The following is a 25,226-nucleotide window of genomic DNA, read 5'->3' on the forward strand; positions in this document are numbered from 1 at the left end:
CAGGTTTGGATACACATGACTGCTGCCATTTTGAGATAACAGGCAGGCCCTGTAGGACCCCTGGCCAAACTGACTGAGGCCCGTCTCCAGGTCCGTAAGTGGACCAATCACTCCCTGCCTACGGGGCCCTCACATCGACTGACTACTCCCCGCCACCAGGACCCCCAGACCGACTGACTATGCCCTATCACATGACCCCCAGACCAAGAGATTGCACCCTGCCTCCATGATCCCACAACCAGACTGCCCACATCCCACCTCCAGGACCTCCAGTCGACCACGCCCACACCCTAAGCTGCAGCTTCCCATTTGACAAAACATTTGGAAGCCAGTGTGGCCATCTTGGATAATCCTGGAAGCCGTAACTCTGATCGTTAGGTGGGACAAATCCCATTCTGAGACACCTGCTAGAGACTTGAAGCTCATCATCAGGTACGTCTCATACATCAGGCAACTGAACACTGGGAGCTTTGACTGTTATAGTGTAGATTTTCTTTTATCTCCTTATTAAAAAAAATTTTAAGTTTTTATTTCTTTACTTTTCTTGCTCTCTTTTCCTTTTGTTTACCTGTTCCCTAGAGTCTCTTTCTCCCTTTTCACAAGCTAACAACCAACTTCTTTTGATTATACTCTCTATTATCTAGAACTTCTGGGCTGGGGATATAGCTCAGTTGGTAGAGTGCTTGCCTTGCAAGCACAAGGCCCTGGGTTCAATCCCCAGCACCGCAAAAAAAAAAAAAAAAAAAAAAGAAAAAATAGAACTTCTATATATTCTATATATTCTTTTCTTATCCCATCAACAGCTACATCCTACATCCTCATCCTCTTTGTCCTCCATTAGAAACTGCAGACCTTATTACAAATCTATTTGTTAAACTGAAGACAATAATTGAACCATTTCTGTTTATTATGACAATTTTGTTATTGTCCTCATAGGGGTTATTTGGTTTAGGGTTGCATACTGTCTGAACTGGGCACTGCTAATATTGATCTCCCCTTAAAGAAAAGGTTTTGGAAACCTATAGGGTCAGTATAAGCCTATAGAAGGGAAGCTGCAATACCCCAGATCTGCACTGCTAGAGGGAAAGATACATGAACAACATGAAAAAACAAGGGAAGAAAATGATCCAAACAAATCTAGATTCTATATTAATAGAATCTAGTGACGGTATGGTAGAAGAAATGTCAGACAAGGACTTCAGATTATACGTGATTAAGATGATTCATGAAGCACAGGATGAGATAAGAGAGCAAATGCAGGCAATAAATGATCATACCAACAAGCAGTTGAAAGAGCAACTGCAGGAAGCAAAAGATCATGTCAACAAACAGATAGAGATTCTAAAAAAAAAAAACAAAAAAACAAAAACAAAAAAAAAAAAACAAATTCTCGAAATGAAGGAAACAATAAACTAAATAAAAAATCTCAATGGAAAGTATCACCAACAGACTAGACCACTTGGAAGACAGAACCTCAGACAATGAAGACAAAATATTTAATCTTGAAAATAAAGTTGCTCAGAGAAGATGGTAAGAAATCATGAACAGAAAAAAAAAAAAAAAAAAGAAATCATGAACAGAATCTCCAAGAACTTTGGGACATCAAAGACCAAATTTAAGAATTATCAGGATTGAGGAAGGCACAGAGATATAAACCAAAGGAATGAACAATCTATTCAATGAAATAATAGCAGAAAAATTCCCAAGCCTGAAGAAAGAAATGGAAAATCAAATACAAGAGGCTTACGGAACACCAAATGGACAAAATCACAACAGATCCACACCAAGGTACATTATAATGAAAATGCCTAACATACAAAATAAAGATAGGATTTTGAAGGCTGCAAGAGAAAAGTATTAGATTACATATAGAGGGAAACCAATGTGGGTATCAGCAGATTTCTCAACCCAGACTCTAAAAGTTAGAAGGGCCTGGAACGACATATTTCAAGCTCTGAAAGAACATGGTTGCCAACCAAGAATCCTATACCCAGCAAAACTAATCTTCAGATTTGAAGATGAAATAAAATCCTTCCCTGATAAACAAAAGTTAAAAGAATTTACAAATAGAAAGCCTGCGCTACAGAATGTTCTCAACAAAATATTCCATGAGGAGGAAATGAAAAACAACAATGTAGGTCAGCAAAGGAAGGAACTACCTTAAAGAAAAATCCATTCAAAGGAGAAACCAAGCCAAGTTAAAAACCAAAAATAAGCCCAAATGACTGGGAATACAAATCATATCTCAATAATAACCCTGAATGTTAATGGCCTAAACTCATCAATCAAAAGACACAGACTGGCAGAATGGATTAAAAAGACCCAACAATATGCTGCCTTCAAGAGACTCATAGAAAAAGACACCCACAGACTAAAGGTGATAGGATGGGAAAAAAATCTAACACGCACACGGACTCAGTAAAAAAGCAGAGGTTTCCATCCTTATTTCACATAAAGTGAACTTCAAGTCAAAGTTAGTCAGAAGGGATAAAGAAGGACATTTCATACTGCTTAAGGGAACCATAAATAAGGAAGACATAACAATAGTACATATTTATACCTCAAACAATGGTGCATCCATGTACATCAAACAAATCCTTCTCAATTCCAGGAATCAAATAGACCACAACACAATAATTCTGGGTGGCTTTAACACACTGCTGTAACCACTGGATAGATCTTCCAAACAAAAACCAATCAAAGAAACCATAGAACTCAATAACACAATCAATAACCTAGATTTAACAGACATATATAGAATATTCCATCTACCAATGAGCAAATTAACTTTCTTCACAGCAGCACATGGAACCTTCTCAAAAATAGACCATATGTTATGCCACAAAGTAGACCTTAGGAAATGCAAAAAAATAGAGATACTGCCTTGTGTTCTATCAGATCATAATGGAATGAAATTAGAAATCAATGACAAAATAAAATACAGAAATCAATCCAACAACTAGACACTAAATAATATGCTATTGAATGAAACATGGATAACAGAAAACACCAGGGAGGAGATAAAAAAATTCTTAGAGGTCAATGAGAATGACGATACAACATATCAAAATCTCTGGGACACTATGAAAGCGGTACTAAGAGGAAAATTCATTGCATGGAGCTCATTCCAGAAAAGAATAAAAAGTCAACAACTAAATGACCTAACATTACAGCTCAAAGTCCTAGAAAAAGAAGAACAGAACAACACCAAAAGTAGTAGAAGACAGGAAATAATTAAAATCGGAGCTGAAATCAATGAAATTGAAACAAAAGAAACAATTCAAAAAATTGACAAAACAAAAAGTTGGTTCTTTGAGAAAGTAAACAAAATAGACAAATCCTTAGTCACACTAACAAAGAGAAGGAGAGAGAAAACCCAAATTACTAGAATTCATGATGAAAAAGGAAATATCATGACAGACACCACTGAAATACGTAACATAATGAGAAGCTACTTTGAAAATCTGTATTCCAACAAAATAGAAAAATACCGAAGACATCAACAAATTTCTAGAGAAATATGCTCCTCGTAAACTGAACCAGAAGTACATACACAATTTAAACAGATCAATATCAAGCAATGAAATAGAAGAAGTCATCAAAAGCCTACCATCCAAGAAAAGCCCAGGACCAGATGGATTCTCAGCCAAGTTCTACAAGACCTTCAAAGAAGAACTCATTCCAATACTTCTCAAAGTATTCCAGGAAATAGAATAGGAGGGAACCCTACCAAACTCATTCTATGAAGCTAATATCACCATCATACCTAAACCAGGCAAAGACACATCAAGGAAAGAAAATTTTAGACCACTATCCTTGATGAATATAGACGCAAAATCTCTAACAAAATCCTGGCAAACCACATCCAAAAACATATTAAGAAGATAGTGCACCACAATCAAGTGGGGTTCATTCCAGGAATGCAAGGTGGTTCAACATCCATAAATCAGTAACGTAATCCATCATATCAGTAGACTTAAGGATAAGAATCATATGGTTATTTCAGTTGACATGGAGAAAGCATTCAACAAAATACAACACCCCTTCATGCTCAAAACACTAGGAAAAATAGGGATAGTAGGAACATACCTGAACATTGTAAAGGCTATTTATGCTAAGCCCACAGCCAACATCATTCTTTTTTTTTTTTTTTTTTTTGCGGTGCTGGGGATCGAACCCAGGGCCTTGTGCTTGCAAGTCAAGCACTCTACCGACTGAGCTATCTCCCCAGCCCTCCAACATCATTCTTTTTTTTTTTTTTTTTCTTTTTTTTTTATTTATTTATTTATTTTTTTTACGTTTACATAGGGTAATGATGTTTATTATATTTTTCCCCTCCCCCCCACCCCTCCCACCCCTCCCACCCCTCCCACCCCTCTTTTCCCTCTACACAGTCCTTCTTTCCTTCATTCTTACTGCTCTCCTTAGCCTAACTCTAAACCTAACCCTAAACCTAATGCTAGCCCGTCCCACCCCCCATTATATGTCCTCATCCGCTTATCAGCGAGATCATTCGTCCTTTAGTTTTTTGAGATTGGCTTATCTCACTTAGCATGATATTCTCCAATTTCGACCATTTGCCTACAAATGCCATAATTTTATCATTCTTCATTGCGGAGTAATATTCCATTGTATAAATATGCCACAGTTTCTTTATCCATTCATCAACCGAAGGACATCTAGGATGGTTCCACAATCTGGCTATGGTGAATTGAGCAGCAATGAACATTGATGTGGCTGTATCTCTGTAGTATGCTGCTTTTAAGTCCTTTGGGTATAGGCCAAGGAGTGGGATAGCTGGGTCAAATGGTGTTTCCATTCCAAGCTTTCTGAGGAATCTCCACACTGCTTTCCAGAGTGGTTGCACTAATTTGCAACCCCACCAGCAATGTATGAGTGTTCCTTTTTCACCACATCCTCGCCAACACCTGTTGTTGCTTGTATTCTTGATAATCGCCATTCTAATTGGGGTGAGATGAAATCTTAGGGTAGTTTTGATTTGCATTTCCCTTATTACTAGGGATGTTGAACATTTTTTCATATATCTGGTGATTACTTGTACATCTTCTTCTGTGAAGTGTCTGTTCATTTCCTTAGCCCTTTTGTTGATTGGATTATTTGTATTCTTCGTGTAGAGTTTTTTGAGTTCTTTATAGATTCTGGAAATTAGTGCTCTATCTGAGGTATGGTTGGCAAAGATATTCTCCCACTCTGTAGGCTCTCTCTTCACATTTCTGATAGTTTCCTTTGCTGACAGAAAGCTTTTTAGTTTGAATCTATCCCAGTTGTTTATTCTTGCTTTTATTTCTTGTGCTATGGGAGTCCTGTTAAGGAAATCTGATCCTGAGCCAACAAGTTGAAGATTTGGACCTACTTTTTCTTCTATAAGATGCAGGGTCTCTGGTCTGATTCCAAGGTCCTTGATCCATTTTGAGTTGAGTTTTGTGTAGGGTGAGAGATAGGGGTTTAGTTTCATTCTATTGCATATAGTTTTCCAGTTTTCCCAGCACCATTTGTTGAAGAGGCTATCTTTTCTCCATTGCATATTGTTGGAACCTTTGTCTAGTATGAGAAAATTGTATTTATTTGGGTTTGTGTCCATGTCCTCTATTCTGTACCATTGATCTACCTGTCTATTTTGGTACCAATACCATGCCGTTTTTGTTACTATTGCTTTGTAGTAGAGTTGAAGATCTGGTATTGCAATACCCCCTGCTTCGCTCTTGCTACTGAGGATTGCTTTAGCTATTCTAGGTTTTTTATTCTTCCAGATGAATTTCATAATTTCTTGCTCTATTTCTGTAAGGTACATCATTGGGATTTTAATTGGAATTGCATTGAATCTGTATAGAACTTTAGGTAGTATAGCCATTTTGACGATATTAATTCTGCCTATCCAGGAACATGGGAGATCTTTCCATCTTCTAAGGTTTTCTTGAATTTCTTTCTTTAGTGTTCTGTAGTTCTCATTGTAGAGGTCTTTCACCTCTTTTGTGAGATTGATTCCCAAGTATTTTATTTTCTTCGATGCTATTGTGAATGGAGTAGTTTTCTTAATTTCTCTTTCTGAAGATTCATCACTTATGTATAAAAATGCATTGGATTTATGAGCATTGATCTTGTAACCTGCTACTTTACTGAATTCACTTATGAGTTCTAAAAGTTTTCTGGTGGAATTTCCAGGTTCCTCTAAATATATAATCATGTCATCAGCGAACAGGGATAGTTTGAGTTCTTCTTTTCCTATTCGTATCCCTTTAATTTCTTTGGTTTGTCTGATTGCTCTGGCTAGAGTCTCAAGGACGATGTTGAATAGAAGCGGTGAAAGAGGGCATCCCTGCCTTGTTCCAGTTTTTAGGGGGAACGCTTTCAGTTTTTCACCATTTAGAATGATATTAGCCATGGGCTTAGCATAGATGGCCTTTATAATGTTTAGGAATGTTCCCATTACCCCAATTTTTTCTAGTGTTTTGAGCATGAAGGGATGCTGTATTTTATCAAATGCTTTTTCTGCATCTATTGAAATAATCATGTGATTCTTAACTTTAAGTCTGTTGATATGGTGAATGACATTTATTGATTTCCGAATGTTGAACCAACCTTGCATCCCTGGGATAAAACCCACTTGATCGTGGTGCACTATCTTTTTAATATATATTTGTATGCGATTTGCTAAAATTTTGTTGAGAATTTTTGCATCGATGTTCATTAAGGATATTGGTCTGAAATTTTCTTTCCTTGATGTGTCTCTGTCTGGTTTAGGTATCAGGGTGATATTGGCTTCATAGAACGAGTTTGGTAGGGTTCCCTCCTCTTCTATTTCATGGAATAGTTTGAGGAGTATTGGAATGAGCTCTTCTTTAAAGGTTTTGTAGAACTCGGCTGAGAACCCATCTGGTCCTGGACTTTTCTTTGTTGGTAGGCTTTTGATGACCTCTTCTATTTCATTGCTTGAAATTGGTTTATTTGAGTTGTGTATGTCCTCCTCATTCAGTTTAGGTAGTTCATATGTCTCTAGAAATTTGTTGATGTCTTCAAGGTTTTCTGTTTTGTTGGAGTATAGATTTTCGAAATAGCTTCTAATTATGTTTTGTATTTCACTCGTGTCTGTTGTGATGTTTCCTTGTTCATTCCGAATTTTAGTAATTTGAGTTTTCTCCCTCTTTCTCTTTGTTAGTGTGGCTAAGGGTTTATCAATTTTATTTATTTTTTCAAAGAACCAACTATTTATTTTATTAATTTTTCCGATTGTTTCTTTTGTTTCGATTTCGTTGATTTCGGCTCTGATTTTAACTATTTCCTGTCTTCTACTACTTTTGGTATTGGTCTGCTCTTCTTTTTCTAGTGCTTTGAGCTGTAGTGTTAACTCGTTTATTTGTTGATTTCTACTTCTTTTTTTGAATGCACCCCATGAAATAAATCTTCCTCTAAGTACTGCTTTCATAGTGTCCCAGAGATTTTGATATGATGTGTCTTTGTTCTCGTTTACTTCTAAGAATTTTTTTATTTCCCTCCTGATGTCTTCTGTTATCCATTCATCATATAATAGTGTATTATTTAGTCTCCAGGTATTGGAGAAGTTTCTGTTTTTTATTCTGTCATTTATTTCTAATTTCAATCCATTATGATCTGATAGAGTACAAGGTAGTATCTCTATCTTCTTGTATTTACTAACAGTAGCTTTGTGGCATAAAATATGTCTATTTTAGAGAAGGATCCATGTGCTGCTGAGAAGAAAGTGTATTCATTCTATGTTGGATGGTATATTCTATATATGTCCGTTAAGTCTAAATTGCTGATTGTGTTGTTGAGATCTATAGTTTCTTTATTCAATTTTTGTTTGGACGATCTATCCAGTGGTGAGAGAGGTGTGTTAAAATCGCCTAGTATTATTGTGTTGTGGTCTATTTGGTTTCTGGAATTGAGAAGGATTTGTTTGACGTACGTGGATGAGCCAATGTTCGGGGCATAGATATTTATGATTGTTATGTCTTGCTGATTTATGCTTCCCTTAAGCAGCATGTAATGTCCTTCTTTATCCCTTCTGACTAGTTTTGGTTTGAAGTCCACATTATCTGAGATGAGGATGGATACTCCAGCTTTTTTGCTGTGTCCGTGTGCATGGTATGTTTTTCCCCATCCTTTCACCTTTAGTCTATGGGTGTCTCTTTCTATGAGATGAGTCTCTTGCAGGCAGCATATTGTTGGATTTTTCTTTTTAATCCAATCTGCCAGTCTGTGTCTTTTGATTGATGAATTCAGGCCATTAACATTCAGGGTTATTATTGTGATATGATTTGTATTCCCAGTCAATTGACTCATATTTGTTTTTGACATGATTTGGTTTCTCCTTTATTTGGCTATTCCTTTAGGCTAGCGCCTCCTGTTGCTGATTTGCATCGTTGTTTTTCATCTCTTCCTCATGGAATATTTTGCTGAGAATGTTCTGTAATGCTGGCTTTCTTTTTGTAAATTCCTTTAGCTTTTGTTTATCATGGAAGGATCTTATTTCATCGTCAAATTTGAAGGTAAGTTTTGCTGGGTATAAGATTCTTGGTTGGCATCCATTTTCTTTCAGGGCTTGGTATATGTTGTTCCAGGCCCTTCTAGCTTTTAGGGTCTGGATTGAAAAATCTGCTGATATTCTTATTGGTTTCCCTCTGAATGTAATTTGATTCTTTTCTCTCGCGGCCTTTAAAATTCTGTCTTTATTTTGTATGTTAGGTATTTTCATAATAATGTGCCTTGGTGTGGGTCTGTTGTAATTTTGTATGTTTGGAGTTCTATAAGCCTCTTGTACTTGGTTTTCCATTTCGTTCTTCAGATTTGGGAAATTTTCTGTTATTATTTCATTGAATAGATTGTTCATTCCTTTGGTTTGTTTCTCTAAGCCTTCCTCAATCCCAATAATTCTCAAATTTGGCCTTTTCATGATATCCCATAGTTCTTGGAGATTCTGTTCATGATTTCTTACCATCTTCTCTGTTTGTTCAACTTTGTTTTCAAGGTTAAATATTTTGTCTTCAATGTCTGAGGTTCTGTCTTCCAGGTGTTCTATCCTATTGGTTATGCTTTCTATGGAGTTTTTAACTTGGTTTATTGTTTCCTTCATTTCAAGGATTTCAGTTTGGTTTTTTTTCAGTATCTCTAACTCTTTATTGAAATGATCTCTTGCTTCCCGTATTTGGTCTTTTAACTGTTGATTGGTGCGATCATTTAATGCCTGCATTTGCTCTTTCATCTCCTCCTTCAATGCCTGCATTTGCTCTTTCATCTCCTCATTAGCTTCCCTGATCGTTTTAATTACGTACATTCTGAACTCCCTTTCTGACATTTCTTCTGCTGTGCTGTCATTGGGTTTTATTGATGTAGTATCTAGGTTTGTTTGGGACATTTTCTTCCCTTGTTTTCTCATAATGGTCAGTTGTCAGTGGGACCCTGAGATATTGCAGTTTTCCACTATTGGCTTATAGTGTCCCAGTAGATTTCCAGTGTATCACCTCCCAGCCTTCAGTAGCCTGATGTCTTGGAGGAATCTGATAAAGCAGCTCATTCGAAGAATACTGCCCCTAGCCCCCTACTGGTTCCACGTTTTGGAACTGGCTCTGTGCGGAAATGCTCTCACTGTGGACCTGCACCGTGCAGCTGGCCGTGTGGGAAGAGCCCACTGCCGGAGTGTGGAAGACTACCTTGGGAAGACTCAAGCTGCCCTGCCCGGCTCTGCTAAGCCACCTCTTTCTGGGCCTGCCACCCGGGCTGAGCTTTACCCAGTGGGCAGACTCACCCGTGGCTCCACTTCAGTCCGAGTCTCTCAATGCCTCCCCTTCTTAACTCCTGGGTTGTGGAGCGACCGGAGGTGCAGTCTCCCTCTAGGCCGCCATCTTGGATCGCCCTGTGAAGAGAGCCCGCAGCCGGAGTGGGCAGAGCCGCCTGAAGAGGTCTCCGGCTGCCCTGCCCTTATCCCTGAGGCTGACTGCAGATCGAGGCTCTCCGCTGGTTCTTTGCAGGAGTACACTGCACTGCAGGGGCTCCGGGACTCGGAGCCTGCTCTGTTCAGACAGGCTCTCACTAGCGGGCCAGTTCCGTTCCGAGAACCTGGGGAAGCTGGCTGTGTGGGCGGGGCCCACCGCCGGAGTGCGCAGGACTGCCTTTGGATGACTCTAGCTGCCCTGCCCGGCTCCGATAAGCCACCTCTATCTGGGCCTGCCACCCGGGCCGAGCTTTACCCAGTGGGCAGACTCACCCGTGGCTCCACTTCAGTCCGAGTCTCTCAATGCCTCCCCTTCTTAACTCCTGGGTTCTGGAGCGACTGGGGGTGCAGGCTCCCTCTAGGCCGCCATCTTGGATCGCCCCCCAACATCATTCTTAATGGAGAAAAACTGAAAGCTTTTCTTGTTCCCTTTAAAAAATGGGAACAAGACAGGGATGCCCTCTTTCACCACTTTTATTCAACATCGTACTTGAAATACTAGCCAGAGCAATTAGGCAGACTAAAGAAATTAAAGAGATACGAATAGGAAAAGAGGAACTTAAGCTGTCACTATTTGCTGATGACATGATTTATATTTAGAGGATCCAAAAACTCCTCTAGAAAACTTCTAGACCTCATCAATGAATTCAGCAAAATAGCAGGATATAAAATCAACATGCATAAATCTAAAGCATTTTTATACATAAGAGATGAAACATCTGAAAGGGAAATGAGAAAAACAACTCCATTCTCAATAGCCTCAAAAAAATAAAATACTTGGAAATCAATCTAACCAAAGATCTCTACAATAAAAACTACAAAACACTGAAGAAAGAAATTGAGGAAGACCTTAGAAGATGGAAAGATCTCCCATGTTCTTGGATAGGCAGAATTAATATTATCAAAATGGCCATATTCCCAAAGGCGCTATACAGATTTAATGCAATTCCAATTAAAATCCCTATGACATTTCTCATAGATACAGAAAAAGCAATTATGAAATTCATCTGGAAGAACAAAAGACCCAGAATAGCCAAAGCAATCCTGGGCAGGAAGAGTGATGCAGGAGGTATCACTATACCACAACTTAGGGCTGGGGAGATAGCTTGGGTGGGTCACTTGGACTTGGAGTGACTGCCTAGGGCTACGGGCGGTTGGCAGGAGGAGGAGACGCGAAGTGAGTTGCTTGAACTCCTAGTGACTGCGTCAGAACACCGGGCGGCTGTCCGGAGGAAGAGGTGTGTGGCAGGTCTCTGGGTCTCGGAGCTATTGTACGGGACTCCAGGTGGCGGCTCAGAGGAGGGGCCGCATAGCCAGGCGATTAGGTGCAGAGCAGGGTCCCAGGACCTGCTTCTTGCTGGAAGAGCCGCACAGAGACACGCCTAGGGGCGGAACCAAGTTTCCAGGACTGCGGGCAGATTCTCTGAGGAGAGGCAGCCTAAGGAGACTCGTCTGCGAAGGGTGAGGCTCCCAGGCCCAGGAGGTAGGTCCAGACCCCTGGGAACGTTGCAGAGGAAGACAGCCCAGCCCAGGCAGTAGTTGTAGATTGAGGGGAACCTCTAGGAGGGGAACTGACCAGCGAGACCTCCCCACCGGCTGAGTCTTCCCTGCCAGGTGAGGTTTTCCCACAAGGATGGTAAAACCAGAGACACAGTCACAAACAGGCCTTGCCTCAGCCTGCAGCCTAGTTCCCCTTTGGATGACCATTGGTCAACAAGTGGAGGCACCTCTGCCCACTATCAGGAAATATACTCCACCTGAGGGTCACCAACCCTAGAGAGGCAGCTTCCTTGTGGAGCACCGCATTATCAACTTCCTCCAAGACTGCAGGCTACTGAAGGATAAGAGGGGATATACTAGCCATCTTCAGGGACATTATAAGTCAATAGAGGAAATCTGCAATATCTTAATGACCCACTGATTCCTGAACAATATGAGAAAACAAGGGAAGAAAATGCCCCAAACAAATCTAGATGTTACATCAATAAAATCCAACGATAGCAAGGCAGAAGAAATGACACAAAGGGAGTTCAGAATGTACATAATTAAAATGATCAGGGAAGCAAACGATGAGATGAAAGAGCAAATGCAGGCATTGAATGATGAGATGAAAGAGCAAATGCAGCCATTGAATGGTCGCACCAATCGACAGTTGAAAGAGCAAATACAGGAAGCAAAAGATCATTTCAATAAAGAGTTAGAGATATTGAAAAAAAAAAACAAACAGAAATCCTTGAAATGAATGAAACAATAAACCAAATTAAGAACTCCATAGAAAGCATAACCAATAGGATAGAACACCTGGAAGACAGAACCTCAGATATTGAAGACAAAATATTTAACCTTGAAAACAAAGTTGAACAAACAGAGAAGATGGTAAGAAATCATGAACAGAATCTCCAAGAACTATGGGATATCATGAAAAGGCCAAATTTGAGAATTATTGGGATTGAGGAAGGCTTAGAGAAACAAACCAAAGGAATGAACAATCTATTCAATGAAATAATATCAGAAAATTTCCCAAATCTGAAGAATGAAATGGAAAATCAAGTTCAAGAGGCTTATAGGACTCCAAATACACAAAATTACAACAGACCCACACCAAGGCACATTATAATGAAAATACCTAACATACAAAATAAAGACAGAATTTTAAAGGCTGTGAGAGGAAAGAACCAAATTACATTCAGGGGGAAACCAATACGGATATCAGCAGATTTTTCAATCCAGACCCTAAAAGTTAGAAGGGCCTGGAACAGCATTTTTCAAGCCCTGAAAGAAAATGGATGCCAACCAAGAATCTTATACCCAGCAAAACTTACCTTCAAATTTGACGATGAAATAAAATCATTCCATGATAAACAAAAGCTAAAAGAATTTACAAAAAGAAAGCCAGCATCAGAGAACATTCTCAGCAAAATATTCCATGAGGAAGAGATAAAAAACAAAGAAGCAAATCAGCAAAGGGAGGAATTATCCTAAAGGAACTGTTAAATAAAGGAGGAACCAAGGTGTGTCAAAAAAATAAATAAATAAAATTTAAAAAATGAACGAAATGACCGGGAATACAAATCATATCTCAATAACAACCCTGAATGTTAATGGCCTGAATTCATCAATCAAAAGACATAGACTGGCAGATTGGATTAAAAAGAAAGATCCAACAATATGTTGCCTGCAAGAGACTCACCTCATAGAAAGAGATACCCATAGACTAAAGGTGAAAGGATGGGGAAAAACATACCATGCACATGGACTCAGCAAAAAAGCTGGAGTATCCATCCTCATTTCAGATAATGTGGACTTCAAGCCAAAGTTAGTCAGAAGAGATAAAGAAGGACATTTCATACTGCTTAAGGGAAGCATAAATCAGCAAGATATAACAATCATAAACATCTATGCCCCAAACAGTGGCTCATCCATGTATGTCAAACAAATCCTTCTCAATTTTAGAAACCAAATAGACCATAACACAATAATACTAGGTGATTTTAACACGCCTCTCTCACTACTGGACAGATCTTCCAAACAAAAATTGAACAAAGAAACCATAGATCTCAATAACACAATCAATAATTTAGACTGGGGCTGGGGATATAGCTCAGTTGGTAAAGTGCTTGCCTTACAAGCACAGGGCCCTGGGTTTGATCCCCAGCACCAAAAAAAAAAAAAAAAAAAAAAAAAAATTTAGACTTAACAGACATTTATAGAATATACCATCCAACCAAGAGTGAATACACTTTCTTCTCAGCAGCACATGGATCCTTCTCTAAAATAGACCATATATTATGCCACAAAGCTAATGTTAGCAAATACAAGAAGATAGAGACACTACCTTGTATTCTATCAGATCATAATGGATTGAAGTTAGAAATAAATGAAAGAGTAAAAAACAGAAACTACTCCAACATCTGGAGAATAAACAATATGCTATTATATGATGAATGGATAACAGAAGATATTAGGAAGGAAATTAAAAAATTCTTAGAGGTAAATGAGAACAAAGAAACATCATATCAAAATCTCTGGGACACTATGAAAGCAGTACTTAGAGGAAAATTTATTTCATGGAGCGCATTTAATAAAAGAAGTAAAACTCAACAAATCAACCACCTAACACCACAGCTCAAAGCCCTAGGAAAAGAAGAACAGACCAACACCAAAAGTAGTAGAAGACAGGAAATAGTTAAACTCAGAGCTGAAATCAACGAAACTGAAACAAAAGAAACAATACAAAAAATTGACAAAATAAATAGTTGGTTCTTCAAAAAAATAAACAAAATTGATAAACCTTTAGCCACACTAACAAAGAGAAGATGAGAGAAAACCCAAATCACTAAAATTCGGAATCAACAAGAAAATATCACAACAGACACAACTGAAATACAAAACATAATTAGAAGCTATTGTGAAAATCTATACTCCAACAAAATAGAAAATTTCGAAGACATCAACAGGTTTCTAGAGACATATGAATTGCCTAAACTGAACAAGGAGGACATACACAATTTAAATAGATCAATTTCAAGTAATGAAATAGAAGAAGTCATCAAAAGCCTACCAACAAAGAAAAGTCCAGGACCAGATGGGTTCTCAGCCAAGTTCTACAAAACCTTTAAAGAAGAGCTCATTCCAATACTTCTCAAAGTATTCCATAAAATAGAAGAGGAGGGAACCCTCCCAAACTCATTCTATAAAGCCAATATTACCCTGATACCTAAACCAGACAGAGACACATCAAGGAAAGAAAATTTCAGACCAACATCCTTAATGAACATCGACGCAAAAATTCTCAACAAAATTTTAGCAAATCGCATACAAAAACATATTAAAAAGATAGTGCACCATGATCAAGTGGGTTTCATCCCAGGGATGCAAGGTTGGTTCAACATCAGGAAATCAATAAATGTAATTCACCATATCAATAGACTTAAAGTCAAGAATCACATGATTATTTCAATAGATGCAGAAAAAGCATTTGATAAAATACAGCACCCCTTCATGCTCAAAACACTAGAAAAAATAGGGATAGTGGGAACATTCCTTAACATTGTAAAGGCCATCTATGCTAAGCCCATGGCTAATATCATTCTAAATGGTGAAAAACTGAAAGCATTCACCCTAAAAACTGGAAAAAGGCAGGGATGCCCTCTTTCACCACTTCTTTTCAATATCGTTCTTGAAACTCTAGCCAGAGCAATTAGACAGACCAAAGAAATTAAAGGGATACGAATAGGAAAAGAAGAACTCAAACTATCCCTATTTACTGATGATATGATTATATACTTAGAGGAACCAGGAAATTCCACCAGAAAACTTTTAGATCTCATAAGTGAATTCAGTAAAGTAGCAGGATATAAGATCAATGGACATAAATCTAAGGCATTTTTAAACATAAGTAATGAATCTTCAGAAAGAGAAATTAGGAAAACTACCCCATTCACAATAGCATCGAAAAAAATAAAATACTTGGGAATCAATCTCACAAAAGAGGTGAAAGACCTCTACAACGAGAACTAGAGAACACTAAAGAAAGAAATTAAAGAAAACCTTAGAAAATGGAAAGATCTCCCATGTTCTTGGATAGGAAGAATTAATATTGTCAAAATGGCCATAGTACCAAAAGTGCTACACAGATTCAATGCAATTCCAATTAAAATCCCAATGACGTACCTTACAGAAATAGAGCAAGGAATTATGAAATTCATCTGGAAGAATAGAAAACCCAGAATAGCTAAAGCAATCCTTGGCAGAAAGAGTGAAGCAGGGGGTATCGCAATACCAGATCTTCAACTCTACTACAAAGCAATAGTAACAAAAACGGCATGGTATTGGTACCAAAATAGAAAGGTGGATCAATGGTACAGAATAGAGGACACGGACACAAACCCAAATAAATACAATTTTCTCATACTAGACAAAGGTTCCAACAATATGCAATGGAGAAAAGATAGCCTCTTCAATAAATGGTGCTGGGAGAATTGGAAATCCATATGCAACAGAATGAAACTAAACCCATATCTCTCACCATGCATGAAACTAAACTCAAAATGGATTAAGGACCTCGGAATCAGACCAGAGACCTTGCATCTTATAGAAGAAAAAGTAGGTCCAGAGCTTCAACATGTCGGCTTAGGACCAGACCTCCTCAACAGGACTCCCATAGCACAAGAAATAAAAGCACGAATCAATAACTGGGATAGATTCAAACTAAAAAGCTTTCTCTCAGCAAAGGAAACTATCAGCAATGCAAAGAAAGAGCCTACAGAGTGGGAGAAAATCTTTTCCAATCATACTTCAGATAGAGCACTAATCTCCAGAATCTATAAAGAACTCAAAAAACTCTACACCAAGAATTCAAATAATCCAATCAACAAATGGGCTAAGGAAATGAATAGACACTTCACAGAAGAAGATCTACAAGCAATCAACAAACATATGGAAAAATGTTCAACATCTCTAGTAATAAGAGAAATGCAAATCAAAACCACCCTAAGATTCCATCTCACCCCAATTAGAATGGCTATTATCAAGAATACAAGCAACAGTAGATGTTGGCGAGGATGTGGGGAGAAAGGTACACTCATACATTGCTGGTGGGGCTGCAAATTAGTGCAGCCACTCTGGAAAGCAGTGTGGAGACTCCTTAGAAAACTTGGAATGCCACTCCTTGGCCTATACCCAAAGGACTTAAAATCAGCATATTACAGAGATACAGCCACATCAATGTTCATAGCTACTCAGTTCACAATAGCCAGATTGTGGAACCAACCTAGATGTCCTTCAATTGATGAATGGATAAAGAAACTGTGGTATATATATACAATGGAATATTACTCTGCCATAAAGAATGATAAAATTATGGCATTTGCAGGCAAATGGATGAAATTGGAGAATATCATGCTAAGTGAGATAAGCCAATCTCAAAAAACCAAAGGACGAATGATATCGCTAATAAGTGGATACACATAATGGGGGGTGGGAGGGGTTAGTGTTAGGGTTAGAGTTAGGGTTCGGGAGGGGGGCAAGAATGGAGGAAGGAAGGACTGTATAGAGGGAAAAGAGGGGTGGGAGAGGTGGGGGGAAGGGAAAAAATAACAGAATGAATCAAACAACATTACCCTATGTAAATTTATGATTACACAAATGGTTTGCCTTTACGCCATGTACAAACAGAGAAACAACATGTATCCCATTTGTTTACAATAAAAAAAAAAAAAAAGAAATTGGGTAAACACTAATGCACTAATGCAAAATGGAATTTGCAAAGATGGATAGTAGTAAAAATATATGTGGACCAGAGAAAGGCTTATTAACTGGACAAATTTACAAATATTATGAAAATGCAAGGTGTTTAAAGCTATGATTATTCCTTGTATTTTTCATCAGTAGATATAATGTGGAAAATGTTAATGATTTTTTTTCTTTTTGTACCAGTGATTGAACCCCGGGGCGCTTAACCACTGAGTCACATCTCCAGCCCTTTTTATATTTTATTTAGAGACAGGGTCTTGCTGAGCTGCTCAGGGCCTCAATAAGTTACTGATGCTGGCTCTAAACTCACAATCCTCCTGCCTCAGTCTCCGAAGCTGTTGGGATTACAGGTGTGCGCCACCACACCCAGCCCATTAGTGATTTTTAACAGTGAACTTCACAGGTTCACGTAGATTTAACCATCATCATATCAATGAAGTTTTGTCAGGAAAAAGAAGCTGGATATCCTGACACACCTTGCAATTAAACATTTTATTGCAATTTTTTTAAGTTTGTTTTGAGGCTGGGATTAAACCAGGGCTAAGCATGCTCTCTATTTCTAAATTATACCCCTATTCCCTATTGAAATTTTTGAGCTAAAAATGAGAAATGAAATTTTTCTGAATAGGAAGAACCACCCTTAACTACTATTATCAAACAATACTTTGGAAATTAATTCCATGTAGACCTGAAAATACTGTTAATGAATATAATCTAAAATTATAAGGCCTATTATCGGCCAACCCTCTCCAGGATAATATTACTAAGAATTAATCAATGACACACATCTTGGACTGTGTCCTCCCTGTTGAGTCCTCAGGTTAAGAAAGCAGTTACACTCAGGGATATACTGACTCCTGGCTCATACAGTAGTGCAAGTACTGTTCCCTAATATTTAAGTTCACATCTCACAGATGATAGTCATGAACCCATCCTTACAATCAAAGAGATGGCACTATCCCTAAAAGATAAACAGATAAGTCTGAATGCCCCTTCATGAATAGTAATAGATAATAAACTGCCCTCTAATTATAACCTGTCTGAAGAAGGAGGAATATGTATGGTTTCCAACATATCCTACTGACTTTGGATTAATACTACTGATCCAGAGAAACAACTTGTACATGCTAAGGAAAAGAAGCACAGTGGTTTTCTCTTCTTCCTTCAACACTATCTTCTTTTTGGAGGGATTGAACCTGGTGCCCTTAAATACGGAACTACATTCCTAGTCCCTTTTTTTTTTTTTTAATTCTGAGAGGGTTTCACTAAGTTGCTTAGGACCTCACCAAGTTCCTGAGGCTTGCCTTGAACTTGTGATCCTCCTCCTGCCTCTAAAAGAGATCCCAGAGAGTTGCCTCTCCCCTTTCACCATGTGACGTTATGGCAAAAAAGACAAAGGCAGCTACCTATGAATCAAGAAGCAGGTCCTCGGAGGCCATAAAGCCCATCTCGTAGGGTGCCTGCCTCTCATGCCGGAGACCCGGGTTCGAGTCCCCAGCACTCTGGGATTGTGGAAATAACAAAGCAAACCAAACCAAAGAAGCAGGACCTCACTCGGACACCAAATGTGACACCACCTGGATCTTGGACTTCCCAGCCTCCAGAACTGTGAGAAATAAACCTGTTATTTATGAGCCACACTGTCTATGGTTGTAGTAGACTGGGCAGACTATATCAGAAAATTGGTACCAAGCCCAGCATGGTGGCACAGGATTATAATCCCGGCAGCTTGGGAGGTTAAGGCAGGAGGATCACAAGTTCAAAGTCAGCCTCAGAAAATTAGTGAGTCCCTAAGCAACTTACTGAGACCCTGTCTCAAAATAAAAAATAAAAATAAAAAGGGTTGGGGATGTAGCTCAACAGTAAATTGTCCCTGGGGATATTTGGTTGAGGAGGAAATATCTGATGGAACAGGCTGGTTCTTCTTAACTGTTTATAGTACAATGCAATAGGAAAGAAATGATTTAAAAAGATGGAATTGTAGCACTTGCTTTGGTGGCACACATACTAAAATTGGAATGATAGAATTATTCACCAAAAAAGAAGCAGAATGTAAAGATTTGGGAAATCCTTAATTTATCCATATTGAAAAAAAAATGAGAAAGTTTGTTTGGAAAGAACATTAAGGTTGTGGCCAGAAACCACTTAATAAGGACACCAGTATGGTTGAACCATCTCAACAGAATCAAGGTACTATTTTCCAAGACAATGGAAAAAGAACCCCAAAGGCAATTTAGAATTCATTAGGATTACCCTTTCTCATCGCAGCCCCAGAGTTCAAGGGCCCTGGGGATAAAGCAATTTCGAAGAGGGACCTCTGGGACTCATCCTGCTCAATTCTCCTCATTTTGCAGGCTGTTTCTGTGTGAGCATCAGTTACCCTGGGTGCAGTTCCATCAAGCCCTGTGGTGGCACTAAGCAAATCTATACAGGCATGGTTGATTCCACACAGATTTTTCAAAGGACAGGGCCTCCCAACAGAATTGTGTGCTCAGGAACCCAGCCTATGGGCAGAGGGAAGAGACACACAGTCACCACAAGGGTAGAATCACCCAAAGCCATAAATGTTAGGGCCACTGGAGGCCCTGGGAGTCTGGCAAAGGCTTCAGGGGCAGGACCCACCATCCCAATGGGTCAGGAAGATTGAAACCTCTGTCATAGTTGGTTAGAAAGCTAAGACCCCAGCTAGACTGTGTCCAGAAGGCATGATGTCTGCCCCAGCAGACTTGGAGGGTACAGTATCCAGAGCATTATTCTCAAGCATTAAGGAATACCAATGGAATATAACTGGTTGGAACTTCAGTTTAAAATTCTAATGGAATTTGACCTCCTCCGTTTTAGGCTTGCTTGGGGTCTTATCTCTCCTTTCTTCCTCCTTTTGGAATGGGAATGCCTATCCTGTGTCTGTCATACCATTATATTTAGAAGCATTTGGTTTCATAGGTTCATAACTAGAGGAATTTGCCACAAGATGACCTATACCTTGAGTTTTACTCATGTCTGAATTATTTAGATGAGACATTGAATTTGGACTTTTGAGTTGATGCTGAAAATGAGTTAAGATTGTAGAAAATACTGGGATGAAATGAATATATTCTGCATGCAAGGACATGAATTTAGAGGGCCAGAGGCAGAATACATAACCTCTCTTGGTCTAATCCACTGAGTTTTGATATCTAACTTTGGCAACTGCAGAAGACATGTTTGGGTAACCCTAGGATGGCGGCTGGTGTTGAGCCAAGAGGTGGTGCATAGTTAGTGTTAACACAGCGTGATCTACTTTTGCCTGATTAGTTAATGTCTCCTCTGCGCTAGTGGTCAACAGATATTCCTCATTCTTTCTTGATTGGTACCGAGGGGCGTGCCTCAAATGTGCTAATCCTAAACTGATTGGCTGCCTTAGGTATATAAGACACACCTATAGGAAGCACCACGAATAACCGGATAAGCAGTTAGTAGAAAGAATAAAGGAGAAGCAGCACCTCTGACAGATCGCAGAAGGCAGATGGCAAATCACAGAAGAAGCTCCTCTGATAGCACGCACCTTTAGTTTTCAGGATGCAGGACTTTAAGAAGATAAAGATTTCTGAAAGTGTAGTCTCTCTTTCTCTCTTATGCAAAGCCTCTCTCTCTCTCTCTCTCTCTCTCTCTCCTCTCAAAGCCTTTCTTCATCTATAAGCCAAAGAATTAGCAAACAAGCAAGAAAGCAGTGCACTAAAAAGAAAGATAATAGAAGTAGCTCAATTTCCAGTACACCTCCAATAAATACCTGCGCAATTGTTGCTGCAGGCGGTAACAAATTGCCACGGGCGGCGACAGGCAACTGTGTATAGGAGGTTGAGCTATTAAAACCACACACTTCAAAAAATTAATTCCTAGAATCTTTATTAACAAATCAAAATGCTGTTCAGACACAATCACAATCAGAGGCTTGCTAATCATTTATGCATTAACCACTATCAAGATAAGAGGTCAAGGGCTAGAGTTTGGCTCAGTGGTACAGCACTTGCCTGGCATGTGTGAGACCCTGAGTTCGATCCTCAGCACCACATATAAATAAATAAAATAAAAGATTCATTGACAACTAAAATAATAAATTAAAAAAAAGACAAGAGCTCAGTTAGCCTTCGTATGAATATGACATTGAAGATACCTACTGGATCTAAATGCATGTTAGAAAAATGGGATCCAATATTTTCACAAGTTTTAACTAGGTTTGTTTTTTTCCTTGCAGGCAGAAAATGTCTTTATTTTGCCCTTGGAGTTAACTGTTACCTAGACGGCAGGATATATAAAACTACTTCAAAATAACTTTCTTTAAAAACTAGACATTGCACTCTCTACTGTTTTGATTACAGTTTTGCTGGCATGAATATACAGCCTTTTTTTTCTTTCTGAAAGATTTTTGGATTTAATAACTTTTTTAGAGTTTAGTTGAGTTTTCTTCCTTTGATTATCGAAAAATATTTGGGGGGAGGTACTAGGGATCAAACCCAAGGCCTAACACATTCTAAGCAAGCACTGTACTGCTAAGCTACATCCCTAGGCCCCTAAAATTATTTATATTGAGACAGGGTCTCGTGAAGTTGCCCAGGCTGGCCTTGAACTTGTGATCCTCCTATCCGAGTCTTTTAAGTAATAGGGATTACAGGTGTGTACAACCACACCCAGCATATTTAATTTCTAAGAATGTCCTCTTGTTCTCATATTGTCCCTTTATGAATAGTTTTTTAAAAGACTTGAAAATGTATAAAGCTATTCTGTGTGACGTGAAATTTGTAGGGGCTGGGGAGATAGCTCGGTTGGTAGAGTGCTTGCTTTGTAAGCACAAGGCCCTGGTTCGATCCCCAGCACCCAAAAAAAAAAACAAAAAAAAAAAAAAAACGAAATTTGTAAGCCACATATTTACTGTGTATGATAATATGTCATCATAAAAATATGACTACTTTTTAAAAATTTTTTTAGTTGTTAGATGGACACAATAACTTTATTGATTTATTTTTATGTGGTACTGAGGATCAAACCCAGTGCCTCACACATGCAAGGCAAGTGCTCTACCACTGAGCTACAACCCCAGACCAATGATTACTCTCTGATTTAACAACTTATGCAGTTTACTTCTGGATAAATTATCAAAAGTAAATACTTAAGAGTAAAACAAAGCAATATATAGTAAAGTCTCTTAACTGATTTCTACTTAAGTGATATGCTGAATTAAGTGACCCATTAGTTTTTCTGTAGATTGAATTTTCTGTCTTAGCTTATTTGTGCTGCATAACAGAATACCAGAGATTGGGTTTTACATGAAGAAAAGAAGTATGTTTCTCATAGTACTAGACGCTGAGGAAGTCAGAGGTTGAGGAGCAGCATTTAGTGAGGGCCAGCATGCTGCATCATTCCATGGTAAAAGGCTGAAAGGCAAGAGAGGGTGAAAGCAAAAGGGAGCGAAAAGGACTTTTATAATAAATTCCCTCTCATGATAACTGTAGAGAGCAGACTGTGCCCTGCTCTTACTCCATTGTGAATATGACAATAGTTTTCAGGTTGTGCCTAATCCTGAGTTACTCCATTTTGAGAGTAGGTACTGAGGTAGAATGTCTCTCAACCGTTTTTTTGTATAAAATGATCATCTGCCTAGCACAATCATGAGGCACAAACTAATAAATTAATTGTAATAAAAAAAAAAACCTGTGAAGTTACTGAATTAAATTAGAAGTACATGGATGTGGGGCTGGGGTTGTAGCTCAGCATGTGTGAAGCACTGGGTTCAATTCTCAGCACCATATATAAATAAATGAATAAAATAAAGGTCTATCAATATCTAAAAAAATATTTTAAAAAAATATATGGATGCATGGGCATATCAATGCCATGTCAGAAAAACCAGACCCATGAGCTTAATAAACACACCAGATCACCAAATGAAGTAAACCATTCACCTGAGACCTATTAAAGGACGAGCCCCCCAGACTGGATCTGACCTGGTGGCACACTGACCCTGTCACCTGGTCACTCTCATCATGATTGTTGCCCAGGAAAATGAGCCTCAGGTACTTTGTCCCCAGGCTTCAGCTCAGCATGGTTTCTCTAGCCCATGACAATGATGTGTGGCCCTTTTCAAGTTAATACTCTGAGACTGTAGTCCAACCAGACCCTGGCCTAGAATAAGTTTTGCACTTTGACAACTCAGAACCCTGAACAAGTTCTTTGGCTGGTTCATGAAATTATCTGACCTCCAGCTGTGACTCTTGCCATTGTATTTACTCTTTGCCTTTGCTCTTAGTTTAACCTCCTGAACCCCTATGGCCACCTTAACCCTTTTACAGTCATTCTGTACCTGCCAAGGGTTATTCATATGTGGATCACTTGATTTTATTATACACATAAATAATTCAGCTACAAATATTTCTATATGTGAAATCCTTAATATGATTTAACATAACCACAAAAAACCAAGATAATACCTTGGGGTGAAAGAAGATGTTGCTCTTGAGGCTTCTCCTGAGGGAGTCCCAAGTAGGTGAGAACAACATATTTTGTTTCATAGTGAAATCCTAGAGGCATGGTAGTAGAGGACGCCATTGGGTTGGTCAACAGAGCTCCCAAGAGGTCTACTTTCAGATGTGTAAAACCTAAAAACATAAAAAGGCTTCAGTTTAAAGTTCATTACATGCCAGCGCATTTTCTCAATGATTCCAATTACTCAATTAAATACCAAAATAAAAGTCGTCTCAGACATTTCTTCCCAGAAATCTTTAAAAATGTAACTGTGTATGGTGTAAGTGTAATCCCAGCTGCTTGGGAAGTCAGCCTGGGTAACTTAGGGGGACCCTGTCTAAATATAAAAATTTTAAAAAGGATTAGGGATGTAGCTCAGTGGCACAACACTTGCCTGGCATGTGCAAGGCCCAGGGTTCCATCCCCACTACTGCCAAGAAAAGAAAGAAAAAAAAAAAAAAAATGGAGTGTTTAATTTACATACAAATGGCATTCCTACCCCCTAGTACTGGGGTTAGAACTATGAATCCACCTAAGTAACAAATCATCTAGTGACACCCCGCCCCCCGCAACCCACACACAGTACATGTTCCTCTTCTTCTTTCTTTTAATAATAAAGACTTTTTTTTTTTTTTAAACAAGGCTGTGGATTGAACCCATGTCCTCACAAATGCTACGCAGAGACTGTCCAAGACTCTAATCCAAGGCTCCTAAATTTTTAGGTAGCCCCATGGCGGCAGAGTTACAGCCTACATGTTCCAGTCTTCTTTGTAGCTTAATGTGTGTAAGACTGAGCCAGAGGAATGTGAGCAGAGGTTACAAGTCTAATTTGTGAGTCTCTTCTTAAACAGTTGGGATTTTATTCTGATTTAGAACCTGAACATAGCAGTGACGTAGCTTTAATATTCAAATAAGGATACCATTTTAGGGGAGAGTAAAGCAACCAGATGTAACTGGGTCCCTTGAATGATCATGTGAACCTGAGTCACCTGGACCACTTACCACTTTAATCTGAATCTGTCCACTAGGCATCCTAACTTATATCATAATCAATACAACCACTATTCCTACTTTATCATATGGACCTGGCAACTACCATATACTTATAGTTGTTTCATGCTGGGTGTGGTGGGCACATCTATAATTCCAGCAACTCGGGAGGCTGAGATAGGAGAATCACAAATTTTAGGTCAGTCTCAGCAACTCAGTGAGAGACTCAACAACTTAATGAGAAGCTGTCTCAAAATTAAAAATAAAAAGGGCTAGGGATATAGCTCTGTGGTTAAAGTTCTCCTGGATTCAACCTCTAGTAACAAAAATAAAACCATCGTTTCACACGAAATGTTTTGCAGCACTCTTTTTTTTTTTTTTTTTTTGCGGTGCTGGGGATTGAACCCAGGGCCTTAGTGCTTGCGAGGCAGGCACTCTACCAACTGAGCTATATCCCCAGCCCATGAAGCACTTTTAACTTTTCCAAATAACTTGGCTTTCTTTTTTAAATGAC

At 38.8% G+C, this 25,226-nt stretch overlaps 1 protein-coding gene across 12 annotated transcripts in view; it reads right to left on the bottom strand.

The window, feature by feature from the left end:
• Positions 1 to 25,226, bottom strand: part of Bcl2l13 (BCL2 like 13) — a 97,975-nt gene that overhangs the window by 63,003 nt on the left and 9,746 nt on the right. For 8 of the 12 annotated variants that reach the window (XR_007108224.1, XM_047548510.1, XM_047548502.1 and 5 more), the window contains 2 exons: positions 24,117 to 24,152; positions 23,689 to 23,856 (listed from right to left, as the gene is read on the bottom strand). Coding sequence is in view for 11 of the 12 variants with exons in the window: in XM_047548510.1 (XP_047404466.1) it covers positions 23,689 to 23,856; positions 24,117 to 24,144 (196 nt within the window). In the remaining variant the exon portion in view is untranslated. The remainder of the gene's footprint in view (positions 1 to 23,688; positions 23,857 to 24,116; positions 24,153 to 25,226) is intronic. The other 4 variants (XM_047548507.1, XM_047548508.1, XM_047548506.1 and 1 more) reach the window with 1 other exon arrangement.

Source organism: Sciurus carolinensis, chromosome 4, assembly GCF_902686445.1.
Source record: "Sciurus carolinensis chromosome 4, mSciCar1.2, whole genome shotgun sequence".
NCBI lineage: Eukaryota > Metazoa > Chordata > Mammalia > Rodentia > Sciuridae > Sciurus > Sciurus carolinensis.